At 35.4% G+C, this 27,834-nt stretch overlaps 1 protein-coding gene across 4 annotated transcripts in view; it reads right to left on the reverse strand.

Annotated features, from left to right (window-relative positions):
* Positions 1-6,158: 6,158 nt before the first annotated feature.
* Positions 6,159-27,834, reverse strand: part of lepr (leptin receptor) — a 35,464-nt gene continuing 13,788 nt past the window's right edge. For 2 of the 4 annotated variants that reach the window (XM_043242424.1, XM_043242425.1), the window contains 19 exons: positions 25,238-25,308; positions 23,544-23,596; positions 22,063-22,233; positions 21,064-21,181; positions 20,717-20,898; positions 18,415-18,560; positions 17,693-17,831; positions 14,595-14,867; positions 14,397-14,502; positions 14,100-14,311; positions 13,473-13,624; positions 12,971-13,124; positions 10,727-10,809; positions 10,412-10,628; positions 9,826-10,029; positions 9,633-9,710; positions 9,409-9,502; positions 8,498-8,573; positions 6,159-8,331 (listed from right to left, as the gene is read on the reverse strand). In XM_043242424.1, the coding sequence (XP_043098359.1) occupies positions 7,576-8,331; positions 8,498-8,573; positions 9,409-9,502; positions 9,633-9,710; positions 9,826-10,029; positions 10,412-10,628; positions 10,727-10,809; positions 12,971-13,124; positions 13,473-13,624; positions 14,100-14,311; positions 14,397-14,502; positions 14,595-14,867; positions 17,693-17,831; positions 18,415-18,560; positions 20,717-20,898; positions 21,064-21,181; positions 22,063-22,233; positions 23,544-23,596; positions 25,238-25,242 (3,219 nt within the window). In that variant the 5' untranslated portion in view covers positions 25,243-25,308 and the 3' untranslated portion in view covers positions 6,159-7,575. Of the gene's footprint in view, positions 8,332-8,497; positions 8,574-9,408; positions 9,503-9,632; positions 9,711-9,825; positions 10,030-10,411; positions 10,629-10,726; positions 10,810-12,970; positions 13,125-13,472; positions 13,625-14,099; positions 14,312-14,396; positions 14,503-14,594; positions 14,868-17,692; positions 17,832-18,414; positions 18,561-20,716; positions 20,899-21,063; positions 21,182-22,062; positions 22,234-23,543; positions 23,617-25,237; positions 25,309-27,834 lie in introns of those variants that run through there. The other 2 variants (XM_043242423.1, XM_043242422.1) reach the window with 2 other exon arrangements.

Raw genomic sequence — 27,834 nt, forward strand, 5'->3', positions numbered from 1 at the left:
CTGTCGTGGACGCATGGACGGTGCTCGGTCATAACTGGAGGCGGTGGCTGAGTAGATCGGACGTCACATTTTTACGCAAGTCACAACGGCTTGTGAAAAGTCTGTTACTTTATGCAAGATGTGTGCCGTTTACTGTGGACTGACAGTTTTGAAGCTTAAATGGCAGTTAAGTAGCCCCTAGGCCTCACTTATTATGAAAAAAGACAGGAAATTTCAGATTTGACTATATGGGACCTTTAAGTAAAAGCAAACAAAGAAAGTGTGTACCAGTATTATTTATGGCAGCAGTGCCTGTAAAAAAGAAAAAATCTTATTTAAACCGCTGACAGTTTGCTTGAGCTTGAGTTTTTTAGTCTATTATTTGTTTTTTGTTTTATTGACACTGGTAACAAGAATTACAAAATGTCTTTGGTATCAAAACCAAAGACTTTGTTAAAGGTTTAAAAAAATACATTGTGATATATATATATATATATATATATATATATATATATATATATATATATATATATATATATATATATATATATATATATATATATATATATATATATATATAGTTACCCAAAAAAATTAAATAACTCGATCCTATTAATAAATAACTAATAAATAATAAATTATTTTGATTCGATTTTACATTTAAATTCTATTCACATCTCTCACCACATTCCTTTATGAAACATCTTCCATGACTTCCTCAAGATCCGTCAATTACCACTCTTGCCTTTTCCAATATCACTCTCCTCCTCACATGCACAGACTTAAACCTCTCAACTGTATCTCCTATTATACCACTTATCTCCCTTTCTTCACTTCACGTCTCTTATCCTTGTATCCCACGATCCTGTTCTCTTCCAGCCATACGCCTTTTATTATACACATACACCCTGGAATCATTAATTCATCTTATTTTGTTAATAAGTCATTTTGCTGTTCTTGCCATCCTCTCCATTTCCTTTCCCCCTCCTTTTGTTCTGTCTATCATTTATTCTAGCACTTGAGCTAACCACTGTGCGGTGCGGTCATCATTAATGAGTCATTTGGCCGCCCAAACACGGCCATTCAATCATATCGTGCTGATATTATTCACCTCAGCGGCTAAATCTAATGAATATGAATGGGAGTCCTAGTGTTACAGACTCTTCAAAGGATTCAAGCTTCAGTGGCCAGTGGAAAAACTGAAAGTAGACTCAGTTTAATAGAAGTCTACACTCAGGTAGTTCGAACAAGAGGTTTCAGATTGTTCGATGCCAAAGACCTTGGAATATAATGATCCCTTTCAAAGGGACCTCCGTTCCCAAAATATGAAGATTGCTGTATAAGACCAATTTATACACCGTAAGAAAGAAAAATGATAGAAAAACAGATTTTCATTAGGTTTTACGTTTATATACTGCGTAATGAAAAACACAGATACACTTTGAAAACATGGACAATATGCAAAAAAAGAAGAAAGAAAAATTTGCTACTAATAGTTTATTTATTGTGAACAACTATCATATAACTTTAAAATGTCCAAATATGAAGAGAAAAATAAAGCTTTATGAATTGTAATATAATAAAACACTTATGATACAATTTTACAATTTTAAATTTTTTCATAATGTCAAATTAGAATTTGAATCAAATGTTATTTGGAAAAAGTAAACTGATTTTTTTATTAGAATTCAAGTACTGTTATTCCTTTATCAATATTTTAAACATTCATTTATTAATTATTATTATTATGAGTAATAAGAATAACCAATATTATGGCAAAGAAAGTTTTTGGTCAGACAACATACAACTTTAAAGTTTATAAAACTGTGGTTAGATTAGTTAAGCGTGATACAAAAGCATCATAATACAGGTAAGGAGCCTTTGTAGAGGAAACAGCATCTCCTTCACTCTTGGAGGACATTGCCACAAGATAATAGATCATGTGAATTAGACTGTGCAACACCTTTGAAGTATCTCAGAGGAAGAAATCATCCTTACCTAGCTGAAGGGGACAAACCAGCTTCATGTATTATTCAAGGAACATGATTCACTGTTTTCATGCTCTTTTAAAATATTAAAGTGACAAGATTAATACAAAACCATCCATATCATGCTATCACACACATGTATAGGTGTATACGCACCATAGAGCCCAGGATTACTAAAGAGCTTATGGGAACACAATGGTAAGAAACCCATTCTCTCCCAAGGCATTGTTAAACACACACTTTTTAGACTCTAGGAATGAGAAAGGCCATTTTTTTCTATTGCTCACCTTAGATTAATTTATTTATACTTCCAGAACTATTTGTGAGCATCGAGCAGATGATACAGTCCCAGGAGTTGCTGCTTACATTTTTATTAAAGGGTTACTCCCCTGCAAACTAAAACTTTGTGTTGAATCAATTACCCTCATGACGTTCCGACCCCTTGTAAAAGCTTCGTTCATCCTCTTCGCACAATTTAAGATATTTTGGATGAAAATGGCGAGGTTTGTGACTGTCAAGGTCTAGAAAAGTATGAAGGACACCATCAGAACAGTCCACCTGCCATCAGTGGTTCAGTCAGTATCTTATGAAGTGACGAGAATACTTTTTGTATTTGCAAAGAAAATAAAAATAACGACTTTAATCAACAGCCTGTGCAGATTGCGTCAGGCGGACACTCAAATGAAACCTTTATTTTGCATATGATTAATAATCGTTATTATTCTTATTATAAATAATAATTGATGTAAATGATCCTACTCCATTAACAGTTTCAATTGGAAATTGTTTTTATTTTTTGCCAATATAGGCATACGTTTTTTACGTCTTGGGAGTGAGAATGAATTATGGTAGTATGGGAGATGTTAGCAAGTTTTTGCTTTATACTCTATTTATTTTTAATGTAAACTTGACCGCGCTATGAGCGACTGTACTCTTGTCCTTCAACTACTGTAAGCTGAGCACGAACATGTTCCTATATGTCAAGTTACGTAATGTGTTTCTCGGCCCTGAGGAAAATAACCTTGACCGATCGGTCAACCTTCTGATTCGTTCCATGATTTCTTCCTTCTATTTCTGTTCTGCTAGCTTTAAACCACCAATCCCATCTGTTCCTCCGAGACACTGCTGTATAGAAAGCAGCTATCGTACGCATACACACAATAAATAAACGTTATTCTTTTCTTTCTCGTGCCGATCCACGTTCCGATATCTATTTGGAAACTCTTCCAGTGCTTATGCTTCAGAAGATAACGATTTCTTCTACTACCCACAATACTGACGATGACCTTAGAATCACCACTTTGCATCAGAGGCTCTCAATGTGAAAGCATTAGAGTTCCTGTGCAGTCTAAGTGAGGTCCATCAGATGGAACCTAATGGAATATCTCACATGAAATGCCGATTCCAGCAGGAGTCGAGTCCAATTTTTTTGGACTGTTCGCTGGATGAAAGAGCTACTTAGCGGCACTTACTGGTACCTGTACAAGCGCAGCACAATCTGATTCCATTTCAACCCATTTAGTCCTCTCTAGCCTGCACAGATTTTCCACTGAGCTGTTTAGCGTCTCATATTTGATCTGGCTTTATGAAAGCTTCAGAGTTACCGGCCATAAAGGTTGAGCAGAGGATTATTCCCAAATCACTGAGACACATTTAGGCTTACGGGTAATAGGACAACGCAGGGTTATCTATGGAGGAAAGTTTTTGTGTAAATACTAGTTTTTGTGTCTGCTGGGAAACGTCTCTGTATATTCAGACTTGTGAGCCAAAATAGGAATGACATAAATCTCTAAGATTATTACACCATTTGGTGAATGTTGCCTCAAGGAACACAATCATCTTATGTAATGAAATCTTCTTTCCAATAGTTTGACTGGGCTATAACGTGCATGTTTTGCTTCCAAATCTTGAGACATAGGGTTATTTTTAGGGGCCAAGCTGTATATCTGTTGGTTTTCTTTTGATTTCTTTGTGAAAATGTTTTGGCAGAGAGATCAGGCTGGATATCATGAGTACCCTCTAGCGCCACCAACAGGTAAAAAAAAAAAAATCTAACAAAAGGCTTAAACAAAATATAATTCTTTGTTATATATCAAGTTATTTTCTTTACGATAGGTGAAAGACATCGGTCACAATATGGTAAATTCTGTAAACACTGACACTGATGTATATCTCTCAGATATTGAAGAAACAATATTTTTGTTACTCAGTAAAATTAATCAATAAGTCAAATAATCAATGTAACCAATGTTATTTTTTCATTAATCACAGATTTGAAAGTATATTTTAAAAGATGTCATACAGTTGACAAATTGAACTACTGTCGATGTTCAGGCTCTTTTAGATATTACTGTTTTTATTGTATCTTTGATCAAATAAATGCAGCCTGAACATGAGAGACTTCTTTCGAAGGATTGGATTTGAGGGGCTCTTTAAAGCACAGATGTGTCTATTAGTTGAGCTGGATAAGCAGGATATAAGAATCAGTGAGCGTCTGACCAATTGACCTGTCTCTAACGAGATCGTTAAAGCCGCCTTAAGTAAATTACAGACCGTTTTCATAAAGTATCAGACATGTGCACTAAAACCATTGTTGATTAAACCATTATTGGATTTTGGCTCTTTTCATTTTTCGAGGAAGCTGAAAACAATATTTGGACGAGATACGACTAGGCTATTTGAAAATCTGGAATCTAAAGGTGCAAAAAAAAAAAAAAAAAAAAAAAAAAAAGAAAAAAGAAAAGAAAAGCGCATTTATAGCTGTCCAAATGAAGTTTAGCAATGCAATTCAAAAATTAGGCTTTAATGTATCGTAGGAAATTTACTAAATATCTTTAAGCAACTTGATACTTACTTAATATACTAATGATTTTTGCATAAAAGAAAAATCAACCATTTTGACCCATAAAATATATGTATCGTTGGCTATTGCTACAAATACCCATGCTACTTATGAGACTTTAATCCAGGTCCAGGGTCATATATTTGAAGTTAACTGCTGGGCGTCCGGTCAGAGGAGAACTGCCCCCAATTTTCTCCCAATGTTTTTTTTTCTTCTCCGTTCTGTATGGATGGGGTTTTGTTTCCTAGCCGCTGTCGCCTCTGGCTTGCTTTGTTGGTGACACTTAACTTCTAGTGATTTATCGTCGAATTGATTACAGAGACCGGCTCTGCATTTAATAACAAATTGTTCACTCTCGTCATTATACATCCCTGTCATTGTATTCGTCTGCTTTATACTGTTCAGTGCTTTGATGCAACCTGTGTTGTTAAAAGCGCTATATAAATAAAAATGATTGATTGATTGATATGTAAGCTACTATATGTATATGTATCATTGCACCAGCAAATATTCAATGCAGAAAATCTGCAGTTGAATAACTAAGCTTCGTTACTGTAAATACTGCTCTGAAAAGGAGTGTGTTGACATTGAACACTGTTACAGTGCCATCTGTTGGTCTGAAGCTATGAAATCTCTCTACTCACAGGGTATCCATGTAGCCAAATTAGAAAGTAGCCAACTAACTAACTAACTAACTAAATAAAGAGCAGCTAGGAATGACCAGTGTGCTTCCGCAAACGTTTTGTGTGCCTGTGTGGGAAGTTGGTTTCACTCCATCAACTGTAAACTCTTTAGCCAGACATTGCTATCAGACAATGTTTACCCTAATTTAAATTAAATATTTATCTGTAGTCAGATAAAGCTAAAGAAACGACATCTGTTCGGATTTTAGAACTTTTTTAGTTAGTTGACTCACTGAAATAAGTGAACTTCCTGAGGTGAGGCGAGAACGCGCGCTGCTAGAGACGACTTCCGGTTGGTTGTGCTCCATTTATTCATGAAATCAACTTCCACTACCACAAAGTGGAATTATGTGATTATTTTCATAAAAGGAAACTCGCTTAGCCCGAATGAAAATTGTTAACCCAACATATTAACCCATAGCGGCCTCTTCTGGACAATTGATACTAGAACATAACAGAAATAATATTTTCTTCATTCTTTTTCAGGGCTGTTGGATTCATTCGTAAATTTGAAATAAAATTATGTCTTATGTCTTGAAATAAACGAGCTAATCTGTTGGTATTCTCAGTGCAAAGACAAGGCGGCAGTCAGTTCAAATAAACAGGAAGGCGAGTATAAAACCTTAACATTTCCTAAAATAACAATAATAAAAAAACACTTAGCCATAACTGCAATAAATAGTTTATTTTGACCAGAAAAATAGACAAGAAATACGTGTATACTGTACACACATTCTTACTGCTAGTCTGACATATATAACCAGTTTTATTCACTGAATTACATTCAACCCTCATTTCATCAAAAATACCATACACTGAAAATAAATGACATTTTGTACACTCAAAATATTTGAGTTTCCAAAGAACACAGACCTCACTGACAAAATATACATTCATATTGAATGAATTAGCCCAATGTAAATGCAGACATGAGAGGCTATTTCGTCAAAAAGCTGATATTTTGATGGACGCCTCTTCAAAAGCCGCTTCACTTATGAGAACCTGGACTTCATGGAGCACCTGAAATGCACAAAAAGCCACTAAACCGTGACTGACCACCACCACATCCTCAGACTCTTTCTTGCTTCTTTCCAATTAGTGTGATCGTTACAAGATATTAGTTCAGTCTTCGAATGTTTCCATGCGATGAAGATGGAAAGCAGCGAGTTTCAGCAACGACAGGCCGATCATCAACCTATCACTGAGACGTTCAGAGTTTAAACTGTGCTTGGATGCCCTTATCAAATGGGCCAGGGAAATCTGGCTGTTAATTATATATATATATATATATATATATATATATATATATATATATATATATATATATATATATATATATATATATATAATTTTTTTTATGAAGGTTGAAGGTGAACACAGGGCTGCACAATTAATTTAACCAAAAACTAAATAGTAAAATGGCTTTTATCAACATGTTGGTTCCAAATAAATGTTACTACACATAAACCTATATCTGCAATCTGATAATGTGCACTGTGTAAAAATGCAACATGCATCAACCATCTTCACAAACTTGTAATGAGAAGCTTCCTGTTGTCAATGAATAAGAAGCTTTAAAGGCTATCTGCAGTTTTCTCTGCAGCTGATTGTTTAAAGAAATTAAGACAGCCATAAATGTTAGTACTGTAATTTTACAGTTGTGACCTTAAACTAAATTATGATAGTATTTCTTTGAAAATAAACCATTCTGTATTTTACTGTAATATTTAATCAATAATAATAATAAAAATGTTAATAATATTAATTATAATATAGTCATATCGATACATAATCACATTTTTGGCCAAATACTGCAGCCCTACAAGCACAGAAAACCTGGAGCTAAAAATAATTTGTGATACTTTAAATCACAAGGGGTTAAAATTGCAATTAGATTTTTTTTTCCAAAGATCATGCAGCCTTGGCTGTTTTCAGAAAAAAATAAAAATAAAAATAAAATTTAAAATTTAATTCTTAAATTGTGCAACCCTAGTGGAAAACCACAGAGGCATTTTGTGGACCTCCATCCAATAAAGAAAAACATTATCCCAGATTACCACCAAGTGGTGCTGTTGTTATTATTTCAGGGTGGATTAATGCATTCAGTCCGAAACTGAGGAAGATAAAGAGGAATGCTGTGAGATGCGCTATTGGAATCAAAAGATGTGGAACCTTTGCCTTCTAGAAGAGGCCTGGCATCCACCTTCATAACTTTTTCATTCTTTTCCTGTTCACCCTGTGTTTCCTCAATCTCCTCTTCATCTTCTTCCTCCTCTTCGTTCACCTCAAGGTAGTAGAGGTCTTTGGCTACACCTGTGCTTTCTGATGCTTCATAATCTTGATCTGATGTTTCCGAAAACTCTTCCACGGAGTTATAGGAGCTGGAATGGCGGGGATTGGCGCTGTCGGAGCACACATGGTTCTCCAGGTCCCAGAGTCCTCCAGGGAAGGAGCCAGAAATATCTGAGTTGTTGGCAGAGAAGTTGCCTTCGTCACTGGAGCTGCTCAGACTCTCCTGCTGCTTTCGAAGGAGACTGGGCTGATCGGAAAGGAGAACGGTCGAGTATGTCACTGAGGACTGGCCCGATGTTTCTGGAGTAGCAGCAGCGGTGGAGGCCTCCAGAGACAGAGGTTCAGAGGAGTCTGCTGAAAGGGTAGATTGCTTTGTCGTTTTGTCTCCAGATTTATAATTGGGTACTTCATTGTCTTTTTCATGTTCAAGCGTGACAGGATGAGTTTTCTCGATGATTTCCACCTCACAGATGCTCTCAGAGACCAGCAGCAGTGGACAGGCAGTGAGACCCTCTGAGTGAGGGAACAGGTGCTCTATGGTGTCAATCTGCCAGGAGAAAGAAACATGTTGTTGAAATTGTCCTAACCAATACATATATTTTTTCACCCATATATTATGTACATGATTGAACGTTTTCATTTGTCAATTAAGCAATGATTCTCTATATTAATCTGGAATGGATCTACTACTTTTAATGGTTGGTTACACTGACCTGCCTGAAGTCCGTTCCTCTGGCCCAGGAACAATTGTTAGGGTTTGGAACATCCTTCCACATGAGTTTTCTCATCCTGTAAGAAATATGCACAGGTCAAGCACTGGTTGCAAGCCAAAATTGTTCTAAAAAACCTGCTGTTGTAGTCAGGATCCAATGGTGAGTAAGTGATGATCATTCATTATTTCAAACCTGTTCTGATAAAGAAATTCTTCTACAATTTAGATGGCCTGGGGGAGTAAACCTTAAGCAAATATTCATTTTGTGGTGAACTATTGCTTTATCAAAGTCTAGAGTAGATTTAGATTTCGTCACCCGCACTGTAAAATCCAAACAAAAATGTACTTGCACTTTCGCCACTCCTTTCAAGAGCTAAAATATGCATGCCTTTTTTTTTGTACACAAAGTCATGATATTACCTGAGAATCAAGTCTAAACAGATGATAATATGATATTATGTTGCCTTAGTAATTATCTCTGGCAGAACTTGTGAAATATTTACCCTCAGGCAAACTCCTGTATTGGTGGGAATGCGTATTATTGCAATTTATGTATTTTATATCTGACATTCATTATGACCCAAAAATGTACAAATCAGTTTGCAGTGCCTTTGATTCATACAACTGGCCTTGCAAAATCATATATATATATATATATATATATATATATATATATATATATATATATATATATATATATATATATATATACACACACACACACACACACACACACACATATACATATACATATACATATATATATATATATATATATATCCCTAGGTCTGTCATTTGGTACATAATTTGACTGTTTTCCAGTTTTAGCTTTAAACAACAGCTATAAGCTTAAACATGACGATACTGTGCCCATATTTATTTTGACAGGAAGAAGACAGCTGTTAGTCTTACTGGTTTTGTGACATCAGAAGAGTGACAAACAGCACCACTGACAGGAACGCAATGATCAGTAGGAGTATGTATGCTGCAGGGTCGCCCCTAGTAGCTGGATGACGAAACAAAACAAAACATAATCATTTTAGATCAAATCAACATGATTGCAATACAATATTTATTAAAATAAAAATACACATAAAAATGTCTTCAGGAGTTTAATTGATCACATGATGACCCACCAGTGTATCGCACCGGCTCCCCTTCACCATCCACAAACACTGGATACAAGGTGAACTCCTCTGAGCCATAAAAACGACCTGCACCAAAACAAAATACCATTTACCCTTCTAAGGACAAACCTTTTTCACTTTCGTCATATACTGATATGCAGATGTGAGTAATGCGTGACAAATATCAAGCAAGATATCGTACGGCAAAGGGAGAGATCTCTTGATGCAGACTGAACTCTGACCCACTGCAGCCTCTCAGTCAAAGACACGTCCTGTTCAGGGTCTTTTTTCAGGTCTTGCCATTCGATGACAAACGACTGAGGCACTGGATGATCAGATAACAGGCTCCAGGAAAGATGCACACAACTAGAATTTGCAACTGCGCTGAAAGAGCGTACACATCGTCCTAAAAGAGCAAAGAAGGACATGCTAAATTCACACAAACAGAGGAATATATAAAATTTCTCTGTGGATAAACACTTAAGGTGAGGAACAGATAATAATAAGCAGGGATAAAATGTCAGAGTACCATACTGCTGTTATGTTTCACTGAATATATGTAGTAACTAAATTAAATTCCAAACAAACAACATCAAGCGTCTATTAAAATAACAACCCAAAAAAATGTAGTGCTGGGTGAATTAAAGCACCATCAACTGGCCCATAAACAGACACGTGTTTAGTTTGAAGGCAAACAAAAACATTGCTAACAGTGTACTGCATTAGACTGAAGTGAAAGAATTTCACGTGATGTTACAGGAAGGGCATGAAGAAGCAAGTCAGCTCACGTTTGGGTTGATGCAACAACGTCATGTTTCGATTCCGTGTAGAGATGCCCAAAGCATTGCGAGACATTACGGTGACTGTGTGCGCTTCCTTCCTCCACTGGAATGAGTGAAACTGAGCCGGCGCTGTTTCATTTGACCACACAGCTCTGCCTGAAGCTTGGTGTTCGATCACAAGACCCTCCACACAACTAGACGAATCTCCAGCTTGGACAGGCTGCTAAAAGTGAGAAAAAACATTCAAGCAAACTTTTTATATTATGTACTTTATAGTTATTTTGCTGTTAGGATAAATCAATCCAGTCAGACTTTGCCAACCTTAATAATAAGTGTGACATTTGTCACACTCCTAACAGGATCCTCTTGTATAACGCGCCAGAAGTCTGGCCCCATCTCTGGTGCTGAAATGACACGTCATACAGTCATTATCATCTTTTTTGCTCAAAAAGGTATATTACGAAACGTTTAGGGATATAGGGATACATTTTAAAACTGTTTTTAATAAAATAATTGTTATACTCATCAAGGCTGCATTTATTTGATCAAACATCAGCGTCCCAGCATCAAGGCTATTTTTATGGCAACATCTGAACTATACAATCTACATCTAATAAAATCTTATAAAAGCCATTTCTTATCTAGATAAAATTCTTCATGTTATTAATAGTTGTGCTACTTATTATTTACTAATATAATACTTAATATTTAATAAATGGTCAAAACCTAAACTGGACATGCTAAACTTCATGCCAGCAGTCCACCAAAAAAATTTATTCAATCATAGATGCAAAAACAATAAACAAATATAATAAATGTCAGTTGGAAGTCAACTGAAGCATTTTTCATTCAGTAAGCAAAATTAAGTTTTTCCTTTTTTTTTACAGATAGTTTAATCATAGAAAGTAAGGAAACGGTTGGGTTATAGAAAGAGGAACGGTATCAGGAAAAGCTTTAACTTGAACTTGGATCTGACAAATTGCTATTGCGCCATATGGACTGCTGCCTTAAACACTGTTTTTATAGAAAGCTCAGTTAAGGAACAGATCTTCCTTATAAACTATTTGGAACTTCTGACTACATACTTCCATCTAAGTCTCCTCTCAGCTTAGAAAAAGGTTTGGCAAATTCTTACAATTCTATACTGCACTAATGTAAAGATATTAGAAAGATGCTGTAAAGAGTTGTAAAGAAATAGTATTACAAGCACTTTCACCCCAGGAGTTGTGTGCCAGTTCACATCCCTCCAGTGAAGTCAAGTTGTGTGATCTGTGGTGCAATTTCCATGAATCCTAACAGACTTTCTACCGTCATTTTGTGCAATTAAAAGCATTCCTACTACAGAGATAAAGTCGTGATAAAATTGTGGTGTATATATAAGATTACATTCACAATGCCAATTAAACCGCTCTGGAAGCTACATATGAACTAATTAAGTTCATGAGTAACTCATAGTTAAGATGTCTGTATGTTTAATATATTTAAATAGAATCATATAATTAAGGAATAAAGGCACGTTTTAAAAAAAATGTAAGTTTAATACATGTTTTTATTATAATTTGAAATTGTCAACAGCCCACTTGTAAACATTCAGTTTGCTTCATTCCTATCAAGTTCCCATAAACCATAAAGTTACTCATCATGACTCACAGACATACAGATGGACATTATGAAGCAGGTGTGTGTTAAGAACAAGGCTGAAGACTCACGATGGCTTTCAAGGCCAAGATGAAAGCATGCCTTCTTTTGTCTAATCTTATTGTTTTTATCTTTTCAAATCAGATGGCAAAGATTTTTTTTTTCACCTGCATATTCTTTTGACCAGTTAAAGTTTGGTCTGGCTTCATCGATTTAGATTTAGTTTTGTCCTGCTGCTGAGACACTATATTGACAATTACTGTGGGTTTCATCAAACATTTTTCTTGTGATTGCAACTCAACAGCAGCTGTTTATTTATGATATTATTTATCTACTTTTTTCTTAGTAACCGATGAGTGGGGTCATGATGGATTTCAAATTTTCTACATAAAAATCCATGTTAAAACAAGGTTAAATGATGGCAACTAGTGATATTTACAACCATTTTAATAGGTTTGACATTATATTGTCTGCTCGGAAAATATGTTCATGTGACTACGTAATGAAAAATGTTTATTTGACTATTACAAGTAAAGCATTGTTCTATAGTATGAGTCAGGTGAGACTTTTCCTGAACATGGGTGAGAGTGCATTCAGGAAAAACTAAAAAGTCATTTCAATTTGGTTACTTCAATATATCCCTAAAATTATTATTTTTTTTTATTTTTTTTTTTGATCTGGAAGTAACAAAGCTACTTCTTAACCAAGGACTCAAGTTTAAAAATTACTGAAATTTGAGAAGGTGTCTACAACCATATTGTAACAATATAGTGGCTCCGAACATGTTTTCTATTTCATTTAACCATGAAAAAGCTAAATAATGCATACATAGTATATATATATATTACAGAATTATATAGTATAATAATATATTATACATATACTATATTATACAATATGGTATAACAACTCTACTGATAATGTTACCTTTGCTGTTGTAAACAGCTGAAGTGTAACTCATGCTCCAGTCACTCCAGTATCCAGAGCCATTCAGTCTTCTACAGCGAACTTCTATTTTAAACTGAACACAGGACTCTTCAAGCCGGATCTCTGCCTGTGTTTCCAGAAGTGGACCGATGACCTGTAAGGAACAAAACAATCTGTAAATGCCACAGAAAATTGCAGACCTCATACCTGAGTACAGAGTGTAACCATCTTCCTTCTGAAATCTAAAATAAATTGAAAATGAAGTGCTATGATGTTTAGCGGGCACATTAAGAGGGAAATATTTGAATTTATGATCAATTTATCTTGCCATTTCAATTCCAAACATCTCAATTATACAGATAAACAGATCAGAACGCAGTAATTTATTGCCTGCCCTCTGCGATTACACGCTATGCATGAAGCATTTACTTAAATATATTTTATTCAGCTTTCTTGTTTCATTGCCCACCTGAGACCCCAGCATCCAGAAACTTCTTCCTACCTTCCACTGTGTATTTGCCATCCCACGCAAAGCCACAAAGCGCAGCTCGTACTGCATGTCATATACTGGTAAATGAGGACGTCTCCAGCTTACACTCAAGGTTTTATTCGGCAAGGTGGTTGCTTCCAGGACTGAGGGAGGAGATGGTTTTACTGAAGAAAAAATAACACAGGGGAAACTTATTCAAGGGAGCTTTTTTTTTCTTTCAAAACATTTCACAATGATCACTAATACAAACTAACATTCAAAAGATTAAAAAAAAAAAAAAAAAAAAAAATCAATACTTTTATTCAGCAAGGACTCATTAAACAAATCTAAATTGAATGCAAATAAATGGTGCCTTCTATTCAAAAATATCCTGAAAAAATAGATATCAGATTATTTCTGATGGACCATATGACACTAAAGACTTAAGTAAAACTAAGTAAAAATGTATTCAAATAAAAAAAAAAAAAAAAAAAGTTATTTTTACTATGTTTTGGATTTAAAAATCCGGCTTTCAAAAAAGTTTTAAAAAGCGGTGTATGTTATAGATGTATTTAATTATATTTACTTCTATAATCAAAAGTCAACAGAATTCCAAATGGATTTCCAAATGAAAAGCTGCTGGAAAACTTTGGAACTCACCATAGTCAATAGGCGCAACATAGACAGGAAATGATCTCACTTTGCCGTGCCCTCCTTCCACTTCCAACCAGATTTTGTAGCAGGAGAACAAACTAAGGTTTCTTAAAGTGCACTCTCTGTGGTCTCCTGCTCCAGATGAGCACTCCATGTTTTCCTCAGCTTCTTCACTGCCCTCCATCCCTGATACAGTCTCACACATTGATGTATATTGTCTAGAACAAAAAGTAATACCTTTACCATCCTTGCAACAAACACTATGGCTGAATAGAAATGGATGAACTATGATTGTGTTCGTACCTGTAAAGTAGTCGGACTTGTGCCCAAGCGCTCTTATTCCACTCACAGCTCATGGTGTCCACCTCTGAATTCTTGCTCTGGCAGGTGATATCTGCATTAAACATCCCTGAAAAAAGAACCAATTTACATTTTCTAGATCAAAAAAAAGCAACGTTTTATTACATTTCTGTTTAGAGATGTCCTCTATTCGACGCTTACCTTCGGTGTATATCTTGGCATAGGCGATGATGCACTTGAACCTTTCTCCCCACTGGTGGCAGCACATCAAAGTGTCAAACCCTGGTTCATCTAGCGTCACAGTGACTGCGCTAACCTGCTCGTTGATTACCGTGTACTGGCTTTCTGGAATCTTCACCTGCCCGTTAAGCATCCACACAGCTTTACTAGCACTCCAGCTGCGGTTGTGGAAGACGGCATAAACCGTTACCTCTGACCCTGGTCTTGTGAAGATTTCGGCAGGGATGTAACTGACTTTACGGAGCAGAGAAAGAAAGAAAAAAATGTAAAGCAGGTTTTTGGACAGTAAGCATTCAAATAAATAAACCAGATTTAAAGGAATAGTTTAATGAAAATTCTGTCATTAATTTCTCACCGTCATGTTGTTCCAAACATGTAAGACCTTCATTCACCCTCAGAACACAAATTACATTTTTTTTATACCCGAGAAGCTTTCTGAAGCTGTATAGACAGCAGTGCAACTATCACATTCAAAGCCCAGAAAGGCAGTACGGACACTGTTCAGACAGCCCATGTGATATCAGTGGTTCAAGTTACTTTAGAAGTTACATTGGAGTCTATACAGGGTCAGAAATTTGTCTTAATTTGTGTTCCCATGAAAAATGAAAAAGGGGATCGGAATGACATGAAGGTGAGTAATTAATGACAGAATTTTCATTTTTGGGAAAACCATCCCTTTAAGAACAGCATGTGTTCAATTTCATTTCAAAACAAAAACACCAACATGTTAGAAATGATACCTCATCAAGAATATTAAGCCTATTTTTGTACAATCAAGATTTATACCATAGTGACCTCACTTTCATAAAAACAAAGCATATTTCTCCCAAAATTAAAAATATCATAATACAGCTAAAGTTTTTACTTATTTTACTGAAAATCATTTCAGTTAAGTAGTTCCAAACCTGCATGAATTTATTTCCTTTGTCCGAACACAAAAGAAGATATTTTGGAGAAAGTTTAGGAGAGGGTCACCATTGACTTCCCTAGTCGGGAGTCAATGGTGACCCAAAACAACTTCGTCTTTACATATCTGGAACTACTCGAGGGTGAGTAAATGTTTTGAAAAAAATGTTTACATTTTTTGGTGAACTATTCCTTTAATTTATATTTTTCATTCTCAATCTGTTATTTACATCTTTCATTGTCATTATTCTTAATTATTATTTTCATTAGATTTCCAACATTGTAATTTAGTAGTTACTACTGTATTGTACTGAAATGCTACAGTAAAATGTTTGAAAAATGCATTAAAGGCACAACAAATATGCTACTAATAACTTTAAATCTGAAATGTAGTAATCATGATAATAATAATAATTTACAAATATAAATACTGGATTGCAGTAAAAATGGTTATATACTTAAAATATTAATGTTTGATTTAGAATTATATTTCTGAAATATGACCGAGACAATTTTCTATGACCTAGACATGTTTCTGACAGGTGTTGAGCTTCACCGTGGAACCGATTTTCATTTCCCCTCATTCCCACCCTGGTTTCCTGCAGCAAATATAAAGCGGGCTTATTTTAATGCTCGTGAACAACCCAAAGCTTAGTTGCTATGGTGACTCGTGCAGCAAAGATTTTGAAAATATACAACACGACTGGCATATCAGAAAAACAATGTAGAATCTTCCTTGAAAAAGCTTACACATACAAAAATGACAGGTGCTACATGAGTAATGTGTCAAAGCAGGAAAACAGAGACAGAATCAAGTCTCGTTGACGTTGACTAAGATGCAAACAGCTCAAAGTGCAGCATTACTTGGCAGCAGTATTTCAGACTGGCTATTCAACTACTTATCTGTATATTACTCACGGGCACTGCTGTAGGCTTTTAAAAACAAGTGAAAAAAAGAGTAATAAAAAAATAAGTTTACAGTTTTAAGTTAAGTGTTACAGTTTGTCTGAAGTAAGACTTTTCTTAGAATCTGCTTCAGACATTTCATGTCACTCCAAGGTGCATGTGTGTACATATACTATACTAAGTGTGTGTAAGCCATCTGATAAAACTACAATCAGTTCATGGCGATCTAAACAGATGAACTGTAATCTTTGTTTGTTGATACTCGAGTATGAATCCGTATGAATCATTTTAGCTATTAAGCTATACCCTATAGATACAGTGCTCACGTTCGACTTCCATTCATTTATTGAATTTTATTTGCCTGAGACTGAACATGACGGCAAGCAATAGACTTTTAATATAACGAAATCTATTTACAAGGAGAAATCTAAACCTTACCGATAAACCTGACAACGACAAGGTAATAGAACTGGAGGACAGCACATCCTCTGACCTGGTGAACATTTACAATACATTACCATCTAGGAATTCATCTAAATATGCATCAAATCAAATCATCAAAACATTTATTTATTAAGGACATGAAAAATTGGTTATTTTATGTAAATGTGCGTGCAACCACTATTGTTGTATGTATAGTTTAAGTATAGCATATGTCGAGAATTAAGCAAACATCTGAGTTTGACCTCAGTTTGCAAGCAAATGGCATATTAATGCTTTCGACATTAAAAAACTGACTGTTTAGCATTATAATTCATACTGAAAATTCGCAGCGAATCGGGTGCATCTTTTAGAGGACAAATCAAAGAGATACCATGAGCGCAACAAGCCAGAGCACTATACCGATGCAAAGCAGCGTCAAACTCTTAAAGTGGAGGCTTAGAGAAGACAATGGATCTCCCTGAAAGATAAATAGAACTGGAACAGCAAAAGCACTCATTAGCATAAAGTCTGACGTACACTAAAAGCCGCTTTCAGACTGAATGATGTTAGGTTACATGTATCCACCTGTACACTCTCTTGTTGAGAAAAGGTTGTAAGTCATAGGAACATGAGCGTAACGGGCAGCAACATTTTGAGTACCCTTTCATAAATGTGAGTATTTGCATATATTTACTTATTCACCATAACTTATGAGTCACTAAATGGGAAGAGGTCCTTGATTCTGGAACTATATTAATTAATTACATAAATGTACACGCATAAACAGAATTAGTATCAAAAACCCGTGTATTGCAGATCCTTACCATCGAGTGTGAAATAGAAAGGTTGGCTCCATTCACTCCAGTAGTTCAACTGGCTTTGGTAGCGCACTTGGATTGTGTGTCTGATCCCAGAACTGAGCTCATTCGGAGAGACCCAGGAACGACCTTTGACCTTCACCACCTAAAAGTGCCATAGTTTAAACAGATTCATTCACATTGTGTAGATAAAAAAAATAAATGTAGCAATAGCGAGACAAAATATTACACAAAATATTATATTTTTCTATTTCATTCATTTCCTTTAACAATTATGTGGCAAAATCTGAGTCAGAAACATGCTTTTTTAATATGCTCGATTTATTCAATATATATGATGACTGTATGTTGATATTATACATTTCTGTAAACAAAGATGTACAAACCAATAAAAATTCACTGGTTGGCGCTAAAAAACTTTTCTTGTATATTTTAAAGTCTATGCAAATATACAAAAATGTATGCGAGCTAAAAATCACACTTTTGATACAAATACTAATTGCAATGAGATCACTGGATAAAGATAGCTGTCTTTAGCATGCGATAGTCACATTTAAAACCGTGCATGAACTTATGCACATATCTAACTGTGTATTGCAGGAATTCTGATTCTGTGAATACCTGCAAAGCTTTCTATGTTTCTCTGAGAGCCTGTAACTGTTCTCACAAATATTACTTTTGAATGTTATTACAAAACATTCATCACACCAACAAATGAGTTCAATTACCTCCCACTGTTGAAGTGAAGAATTAGATGAGTATCGGATCTCATAGTTAATGGCATCACTTTTAGGTCGTGCATCACTCCATCTGAATATTACTTCCCCTTCAGTCGTCACATCGTAATGCAGATTGACAGGTGGCTCTGGTCTTCCTGTGAAAAGTGGATATGTACAAAATAATTACATATACCTAAAAGGGTAATTGCGATTAACCACAAATAAAGCCTTTAAGGCCTACAACAAAGCTATGTCTAGACATCCTAAAGGTAGGACATATTCTCATACCGATAATAAGCCTCATAATTTCTTTTTTGACATTTCACATTTCACAAGTGTCTTCAACGACCGTTATCAGAGGGTGGGGAATCCACTGCAGGGTGTTAATACTGCAAAAAAAAAATCTGCTTTCCGTCTTCACACAAAATAATTGCACTGGGGAATCCCTGTTGAAGATTGGCTAAACATCTTTAGCAAATGGAAAACCAAGCCAGATGCCTCCAATTAAAATCCATTCATTCTACAAAGGTCCGATGGTGAACCATTAAGAGAGATTAAGAGTATGTGAAAAAAACGAAAACTCAATTTCCAGGTTTGTCTGTTCATGGCTGCCTTGTGCCTTTTTATGGTATTTTATAGTAAAAAAAAACATAAGTATCTGTTACCCCTATTAAAGTATTGTTTTGTTCTGCACTAAGTATGTCTGCACTTTATGTCTGTATAGAACAAGATGGCCCCAGCAGCCACTGCTTTGTAAAACAAGGCAAAGCTATTTGCTTTTTTAATAATAGCAATACCATTAATACTAATCAGTTGAGGCAGTGTTTATTAAAAGACTAAAATTATCTTTTAAACCCCCTACCTCAACAACACTAACACATTGTAAAATAAATGGCTCCCTGCTGTTGCAATTAAGACAAATAGGCTTACACTAATTGTAGTTTTTATTAATTTACTGTAATTTAGTTTCATCTTTTAAAAGAGAAGAAGGAATTGAAAATGGCAGAACATTTTGTTTACTTAAAATTAAATCTAAGGGAATCATTCCCTTATAAAAAAGTTAACTCTAATATGATTTACTCATTGTTATGCAATTGCAAATACACAACTTTCTTTGGCCCATGGAACACAAAAATGGTTATTTTGCTAAATGTCCAGACTGATTTTATCCATGCAATGAAAGGAAATGGTAGCCATGTCTGATTTTCAGATTTTTAGTGAATAACATTTACATTTCTTACAAAAAAAGGTTTTCAGGTCATCAGCAGACTTATATAATATAGCGAAAGTGTCACTTTTATGATCTTTTTTTTTTCTTTCCGGAGTTTGAAAGCTACTGGTTTGGATATTTCACAAAAGCTTGGAACAACACGGAGGCAAGTAAATCATGACAGAGTATTCCTTTTATCTTACTAAAATGTTACAAAGTTGTTAAAAAAATTTATTGTACCTGTACGACAAAAAAGAAAACCTGACTTAAGGTTTGGTGAGTTGCTTAACCACGCCATTGTGAAATTCCATTTCAATCCACTGCCTGGAAAAACACTTGAGAGACAGATGTGTATTCTTTAGCCTCCAGTCCCAAAGAACAAACACAGCCTAATAAAACACCTGTTGCTGTGGTAGTCTCCATGAACTCACAGGCCATGGTCACATATTTACAGCTGACTGTGCAGATGAAATCTACTTCATAATATATTTCCACAACTTTTCACAAAAATAACATGCAGCGGGCTGAATGATCAGTCATTTTTACTATTTCTACTTGAGTTTTCAAACTAAATAAACAACAGTTTAAATCAATCTTTAACCCAAAAAAAAGTAGCAGTTTTCCCTGAGCAAGGTTTGTGTCATGAGACCTATGGGGGTTAAGACCTATAGAATATACCAAGTTTAAAATGGGAAATAACAAAATCTGCAGTTCTTTTTTGCTAAAATGAAAACTCAGCACTTCTAGGAATGTCACGGCCCTAAAAGTAAACATGTACAGGAATTAAGGAAATTAAAAAGCTGGTTGCACCGCTTTATTCCCAGAACTGTTCTTGAACTCACTGACCATTCGGTCAGCCACAGCTAGTTTTTACTTCATGATTTCACAATCACAGAGCGACAGAATAATAGAACAACTGACAACCTGACAGAATAGAATTAAAGAATAACAATATGACAGAATAATAGAGCGGCAGACAGAACAACAGAACGTTAAACAGAATGATAGATTGATAGATCTACACGCAATCAATAGACAGGCAGATCATGATGATAACTCTAAAATCTAGATCATAACTGTTAATCATAATGCAGTTCTTACGCAGATGATGTGTGCTGACTTGCATCTTGGGTGACAGTGCAGTACTCCCATTTAAAGATATACTGATGTTCAATGAGACTGTTGCATCATCGCCATGAAGTGAAATAGAGCACATTGTAGTATCTTCCCCGGCACACTGAGCAGCGTGGTTTGCTTCATCTGAAAGCACATTCATCTGTACACTGAAAAGAAAAGAAAAACATACATACATATACATACATATAAATATATTAATAATAATGCATAGACACCCACACACACATTTGTTCTGATTCCGATATAAGCACAAATAGGCACAGCAGCCAATTAGTAGTCTGTGGAGAGCGGAATGAAAACAGAGGACTCACACTAATTGAGGTCTAACGGTGAGTAGACTAGCAGCGGCTGCTGCTCTGTGGCTCTTCGCATTACAAATCAGATTTGTCCATTCACCTTCAAGCCAGCACAGGATGTCCAAACAGTTTCCTGAAAAGAGATTGCATTCCCTTGTTAGCTTCTTTCATCACAGCCCGTCACAATTAGAAACCTCTAGAAATAACATCTGCAAATTATTTCTATCAGAGCACAGCCTCATTACATGGTGTGCAAATAACATGAAAGATACAATCGAGATGCTCCAAATCAACATTAAAATATCAATTATTCGTAGTATAGGTGACATGCAGTCAGGGTTGTTTTTAGGATGTAGTACTATTGAAGGAGTCTAATAAAAGTGGATGGGGAATGTTTTTTCATTAAGTTTTACGAATGCTTTATAATGTTAAAGGAAAAAAATAAGCATCCACCTTTGAGTTTTTGTATTGATTTCTTTTCACTTTACACTTTAATAGGATTGCAAACACTAACTTATTTTGCATTTAAATGAATAAATAAATTTATTTGTAGACTTTAATTATTGTCCTGAGGCCTACCGCAGAGAAGAGAATGCAATGAGAATTGATTAGCATGTGTAATGGCACCCATCTACTTGTCTGAAGAGGTCAATCCTCACAGCTAAGGCCTCTTCACCTAATAAGGTCTGATGCAAATACAATAATTCTGAGACCTTCAAGTGGCAAGACTAAGTCATGAATTGCCTTTCATTTATTTCAAACACTTCTGTTCAAAAGTTTGGCGCTATGAGATTTTTAATGGTTTTAAAAGAAGTCTCTAATGCTCACCAAGGCTGCATTTATTTGATCATAAACAACAGTACTAATGTGAACTATTATTACATTTTAAAATGACTGCTGAATATATATTTTAAAATGCAATTTTCAGCAGCTGTTACTCTGAAAATGTAATTCTGAAAGCAATGATTATAAGATCAAACAGATCGTTTTTATCAGAAAGGGTTGGTGATTTACTTGAGAATTCTGGGTTTGTAGCATTTAGTAGCCGACACTTTCCTACAGGAGGGTGTTCTGAAAGACCTTCGACAAGTGTCTGAGCAAGGGGCAGCTCACAACACAGCAGAGCCTTCCACTTCAGGTCTTCATAAACACCTCCAGTGCCATCAGAAGGACTCAAAGCAAGACCTAGAAAACAAGGATCTCAATGTGAGCGACACTGATTTGTAATAATATTCAAATTTAACAAAAAAAATCTCAGGGAACACACAGACCTTACGTATAAAAGAAAAATCTATTGACAGATTCAATTCGCAGAAGTGCTCAGAACTGAACGTTCATCTGAAAGCTGCTCAAGGACAACACAACTGTGTACGACTGCAACATAAGCAAATCCATCGTGCAGCACATTTTCAAACAATGATTTAGTACTTACTTCTTCAGGGTTTATTTATTAAAGATTAAAGAATTATTTATTTAAAGTAGTGTGTTAACTTTTTGCACCACTAGTGTTACGAAATGAAATTTAAAAAATGACAATTTATTAATTATAATTAATTATTTTTAAATGAGTTTCACAAACACTCCTTCAAAATCCACTGGATGACCCCAATAATTGCCAATAGTTGTGTTACTGTGTTGGGATGGTCGGGATGATCAAACAGAGGAATAGTGACATGGCAGTTATATTTTAATAAATAAATAAATTATTTTTTTTTTTTTTTTTTTTTACAAAATGGCTGAAAAAAAAATCAAATAATACGTCAATAGTTTTGCTAATTGTCAACTTAAACATCACAACAATATACCTTATGTTTAATATGAAAAACAGATTGTAAATATTATGGCAATGTTACCAACTTATTTTTTTAAGACTAGACTCATTTTAAGTATTTGATGATGTAAAAAGTTATCCAAATGTAAATAGCTGAAATGCATATTTACCATTTATTATGTTATACAAACACTGATTAATACTTAATACAGTTTTTTTAATTCCTGATATTATCTGATAATAAATAAACATATGGCACTCATATGTTGTCCATCCCTGTTCCCCCATATCACCATATCTCATATCACCTTTAGTTACCAACTGCACTTTTACCCTGAACCTCATCTGTACATCTGTCTATATGTGAGGCCCCTAGGCGATCATTAAAAGTTTATAGTCTGATTCATGATGTGGGTGTAATCACCTCCCTCCTACACCCCTTACTTTCAGTCTACCTCTCTCTCCCTCACTACCTTTCTGTCTTCTTCTATCTCTCCGTCCATTCATCAGCCTCCTGCACTCTGTGCGCTCAACCATAACCCACACTAATGCATCTCTGAGGTGGGCAGAGGGACTGCTGACAGCTGGTGGGCATCCAGCATGCTATGTAAGTCTATGCTTCGACAGCAAATAGGAAATGGAAAACAATGAAAAGACGCTAGATAAAGCATTTGAATGAAAACAGGAAGTGTAATTTTAGCTTAATGTATCAACAAAGACTCACCTTGTGAAATGGTAATGAAATTCACAAGAAGAGCAAGCACGATAAACAGAGACCTGCAGGAAAGAGAGGACATCTGTAAAACGGTTCAGTATGGATATGACTCACTATCTTCATCCACAATGGAAGTCAAATCTTCAAGCCCAATCAGCGTGACAGTGTTTAGTTTACTGATTATATGACAAAGTCCCATTCCAGTGCTGCCTGAGTCAAAAGCACTTCTGGCTTCATTTTTCTTATTAATCTCTGAATTGAGCCTATATAACATCAGCGTCACAATGCTAGCTTGTTGCTAAAGTTTAGCATGACTTCAAGCGAGTACTTTTTATCTGCACGGTGTAAATCTACACTAAGTGCAAATAGCTATAGATTCTATTAACACTATGTCAAAAAGAAGTACTGTCTGCTATTTACACTACTAAATGCAAATAGTGGTAATTATCTGCACTTCATTGTAGTACATTATTAAACAGTATTCAATAGTCATGTATTGACTGTAAATGTATTTAGAGTTACATTTCAATTCGAACTATTATACGAGACAATAATGTCCATCCTACACCCACCCTATTGTAACTTTTCAATTTTTATTGAAAATAAATGCCTTTGCAACGTGATTTGAGATTTGAAAGAAAAAGTTCTGCAAAAGTTCAAACTGAATCGTGTAAAAAAAAGAATGCGGAATGAGCTTTATCATCTGGAGCTGATGATCGATCGCTGTCTTTTATAATGTTGACTATCCCAATCACAAGTTAGTGAGCAGAGTTAGTGGAAACAGCCTGGGCCAACAAGGCTACTTTAAATAGTACTTTTGTTTTAATTTTAGTTTTAGTTTCAGTAATTATGTGCTTGATTTTTTTCACATGTGTTTATGTACTCTACCAACACGTTTCTGGTACCCATTGACTTCCATAGTATAAAAGTCACTGGGAACCATTCTTTAAAACATCTTTTTTTAACAGAAGATTAAAAGTCATGCAGATTTAGAACAACTTAAGGGTGAATAAATGATGACTGTTTTTATTTTTGGGTGAACCACCCCTCTAAATGTGGTTCATCCAGCCCTGATGGTTAACAGTAAACAAACTTGGTGCGCTGTCCTCAATGGAGCCTCGAACCCAATGGTCCGCATAAGCTACAAGTTTAAAATCCCACGGCAGTACTACACGGAGGGAGAACAATAGAAACTGAGGAGGCGGAGGGATGCCAGAAGAAACACAGTGACTGCTGATGATTGACAGGACTGTATGATCACGCTTCTCCCAGGTAAGCTAACACAAATAATTAAACATCTAATATCAGAGGATTATTAGTCAATAAACAGTACGGTGATGATATATGATGCATCAAGAGAAAAATTTAAGTAAGACCGCTTAAAACAACATAGCATGCCTCTACCCATCAATCTTCATAGTATGGAAAATGTCAAGAAAAAGAAGTTAGAAGAATGTGTCATCAAACTCATCTCTAAAAAAACATCTGTCTTTCATAACATCAAGATTTCAAGAAAGAGGTAATATTGTGCAACACTCTGCAATGTGTGTGCAATATTAGTTGGCTAGTTGTACATATTCCACAACAAAATGACCATTTGACAAATTACCTCTCATTAACAATTCATTAATCACTTTGAAAGCAACAGTCAAAAGAAGCCATGCAAAAATGCAAGCTAATAAAAGCTAATTAGAGGTACTTACATCATTTCATATGATTGTGAGCATCATTTCTCTCCTTGATGGAATGATGGAGTGTAAGAGAGGAACGGCCTCTGTGTGGGAAGATAGACGGTTTGATTGAAACTTAAACACTAAACAAGAACGCAAGAATAGTTTTACTCTCTTAAGGGAAGAAGTCATTCCTGAGTCACTTAATGGAAAATAAAGCAGACAAAAGTTTTCTGGCATGCATTAAATGTATCAGGCGGTAATATGAAACCGGCTTTAAGTTAATTACTCTGCTCTGACTATATTTGATTATGATTCCCTGGCTTACTCTCACTGACGAAACAAGTCACCTTTCTCGCACAAAGCAATAACGTGCATGACTGCTTCCCTCTTGCTTTCCATATCTTTAGTTCCTGGATGTACTGAAATGCTAGGTTAAATTAACAAAGCGTAAAACACTGTTTTGATTGTGTGCCTGCGCAAACACGTTAACGACAGCAACCCGCCTGTTTAGCATTTCCTGGCATTTTATTCTGAGCGATATTGTGAAATCTAAAACCTGTTTTGCCACAATGCTGCGATGATGAGTCAGAGCGCGAGTAACCTAATGAACTAAGTAAACGTATACAAGAAAAAAAAATTAATAACAATGCTTCGTTGCTCGCGGATAAAACACTACAGACCCCATAATGCAATTCTCTTCACACCATCTGTTGGAGCCACCTGGAGTTGCTGCTGAACCAAACATGATATAAGATAATCTGACATAAAAACAGGTCAGAGATGAATATGCAGGGAGACAAGGCAAGTGGCCATTCACTTCAGTAAAGCCTTTTTTCCGGGAAGGCTCTTGTGAACATATCATCTATTCGTGTAAAGTCCCCTATCAAATATCAAAACAACTTTCCTGATGTTCAATTTTGTGTCAACAACATAAAACCAAACGCTCACCGAAATGAATATTAAACCAGGCGGAATACTAGAACATCTCAAAGCTGATACATCCAGGGTGCTGCTTGCTTTGACTGTTGCAACAACGAGAGAAAACTGTAATATTGTGAAGCCGCTAAATGGAAAAAAAAAAAAGAGTCCAGATGTTCTGGGATAGGTCTCATGTTTAACCTATGTGTGAATTAAATGGTGCAGAACTGAGAAATGTTTTTTTTTTTTTTTTTAAGTTAACCCCTAAATGACTCATTTAAAGAAACGGTTATAATTAATGCATTTAAGGGATCTGAACCCAAAATCTTTCCGTTACAAGCACAGCTCTTTAACCGTTTAAGTTACAATGAATAGATCTGTGTATCAGGGTTAATAATCAACTGGAATAATTCCTATTCTCATTTACTATATAGTCAAATGCGATGCCACATCCAACAGATATTCTATAATAGATAGACTCCTTTCAAACACTGGTTCAAAAAATCATATCCCATTCAAGTTAGACCTATCCTAGCACATCTTTTTCCATTGAGTGGCTTCAGTATCTCTGCTCCCTCCTCACTGCAATAACCAGAGCATGCAACACATTGAGAGGATCCGTTTTGAGAGTTAATCTTCATTTTGGTGATGTTGGCAAGATGTAAGCATTATGAATAATATAATCAAATAAAAAATATATATTTCCACTCAAGCTTCGATACAGCATTCTCTCGAACCATAACAAGCTATGGCAGTGACAAACTATTTCTGTCATATTACATAATGTATTATAGTAAACTAGTAAAGATTTGCGTTAAATTATGTTAAACCACACATCGTAATTATAAGCTCTAAATAGCTTTAGTGTAAAGGTGATTAGTACAATATTCCTTTGTCCTGTCAAGATTTAATTTTGTGCAAGATTTTCTCATAATTTCCATATACGCTGCACCACAAGTTTTGTGGCCACTAGGGCAAAATGGGGAAGGGATTAGGCATAGTTGATCACATTCTGCTGGTGGTTAAAAAAAATTAGACTTTACTGTGGGTCTGTTTTTAAAGGTTTATGTATTAATGTAAAAAATATATATAAAATTGATTTGGTTAATGGGAATTTACTTCCAGAAACAACGGTTGAATTTTATTTAGAGGGTAATAGTATCATCATGTAGTTGCTGACATCCCAGAGTGACAATGAACACTTCAAATATATCTTACCTTTTGTTTTGAATTAACCTTATTAATAAGTGTGCATCGTCATTTCTTGTACCATTTCAGTTTTTTTAGAATTGCATGAAATTCAACACATTTAATACCTAATTCCTTATACTTATAATCTGCTTACTTTGCAGAAAATAATGCATTTGCATTAAACGACATCAACAACTCTGTTTTTCTTTGTGTTTGCTTACAATAAACCTGTACACATACTTCCACGACATTTATTTGTAACGTCTACTGTTACTCTTGTGACTTTCTACCGCTCAAATCCTCGGCTGACTCATTCATCCCTTCTTTTCACTGCGATCGGACACAACCAAAAGAGATGACTCTCAGTTCAGAGAGTCGGTTCAGTGAGCGGTTGACTGCCGAACTGCTCGGACGGTTTTGTAAAGCGGTTCAAAAGATTCACTAAAGTCCCAACTCAACAAAACGATCCGCTCACGATTTGGACATCGCTTTAACGGCCACGGAAACACTGTCACAAA

This window comes from Puntigrus tetrazona, chromosome 6, assembly GCF_018831695.1.
Source record: "Puntigrus tetrazona isolate hp1 chromosome 6, ASM1883169v1, whole genome shotgun sequence".
Lineage (NCBI taxonomy): Eukaryota > Metazoa > Chordata > Actinopteri > Cypriniformes > Cyprinidae > Puntigrus > Puntigrus tetrazona.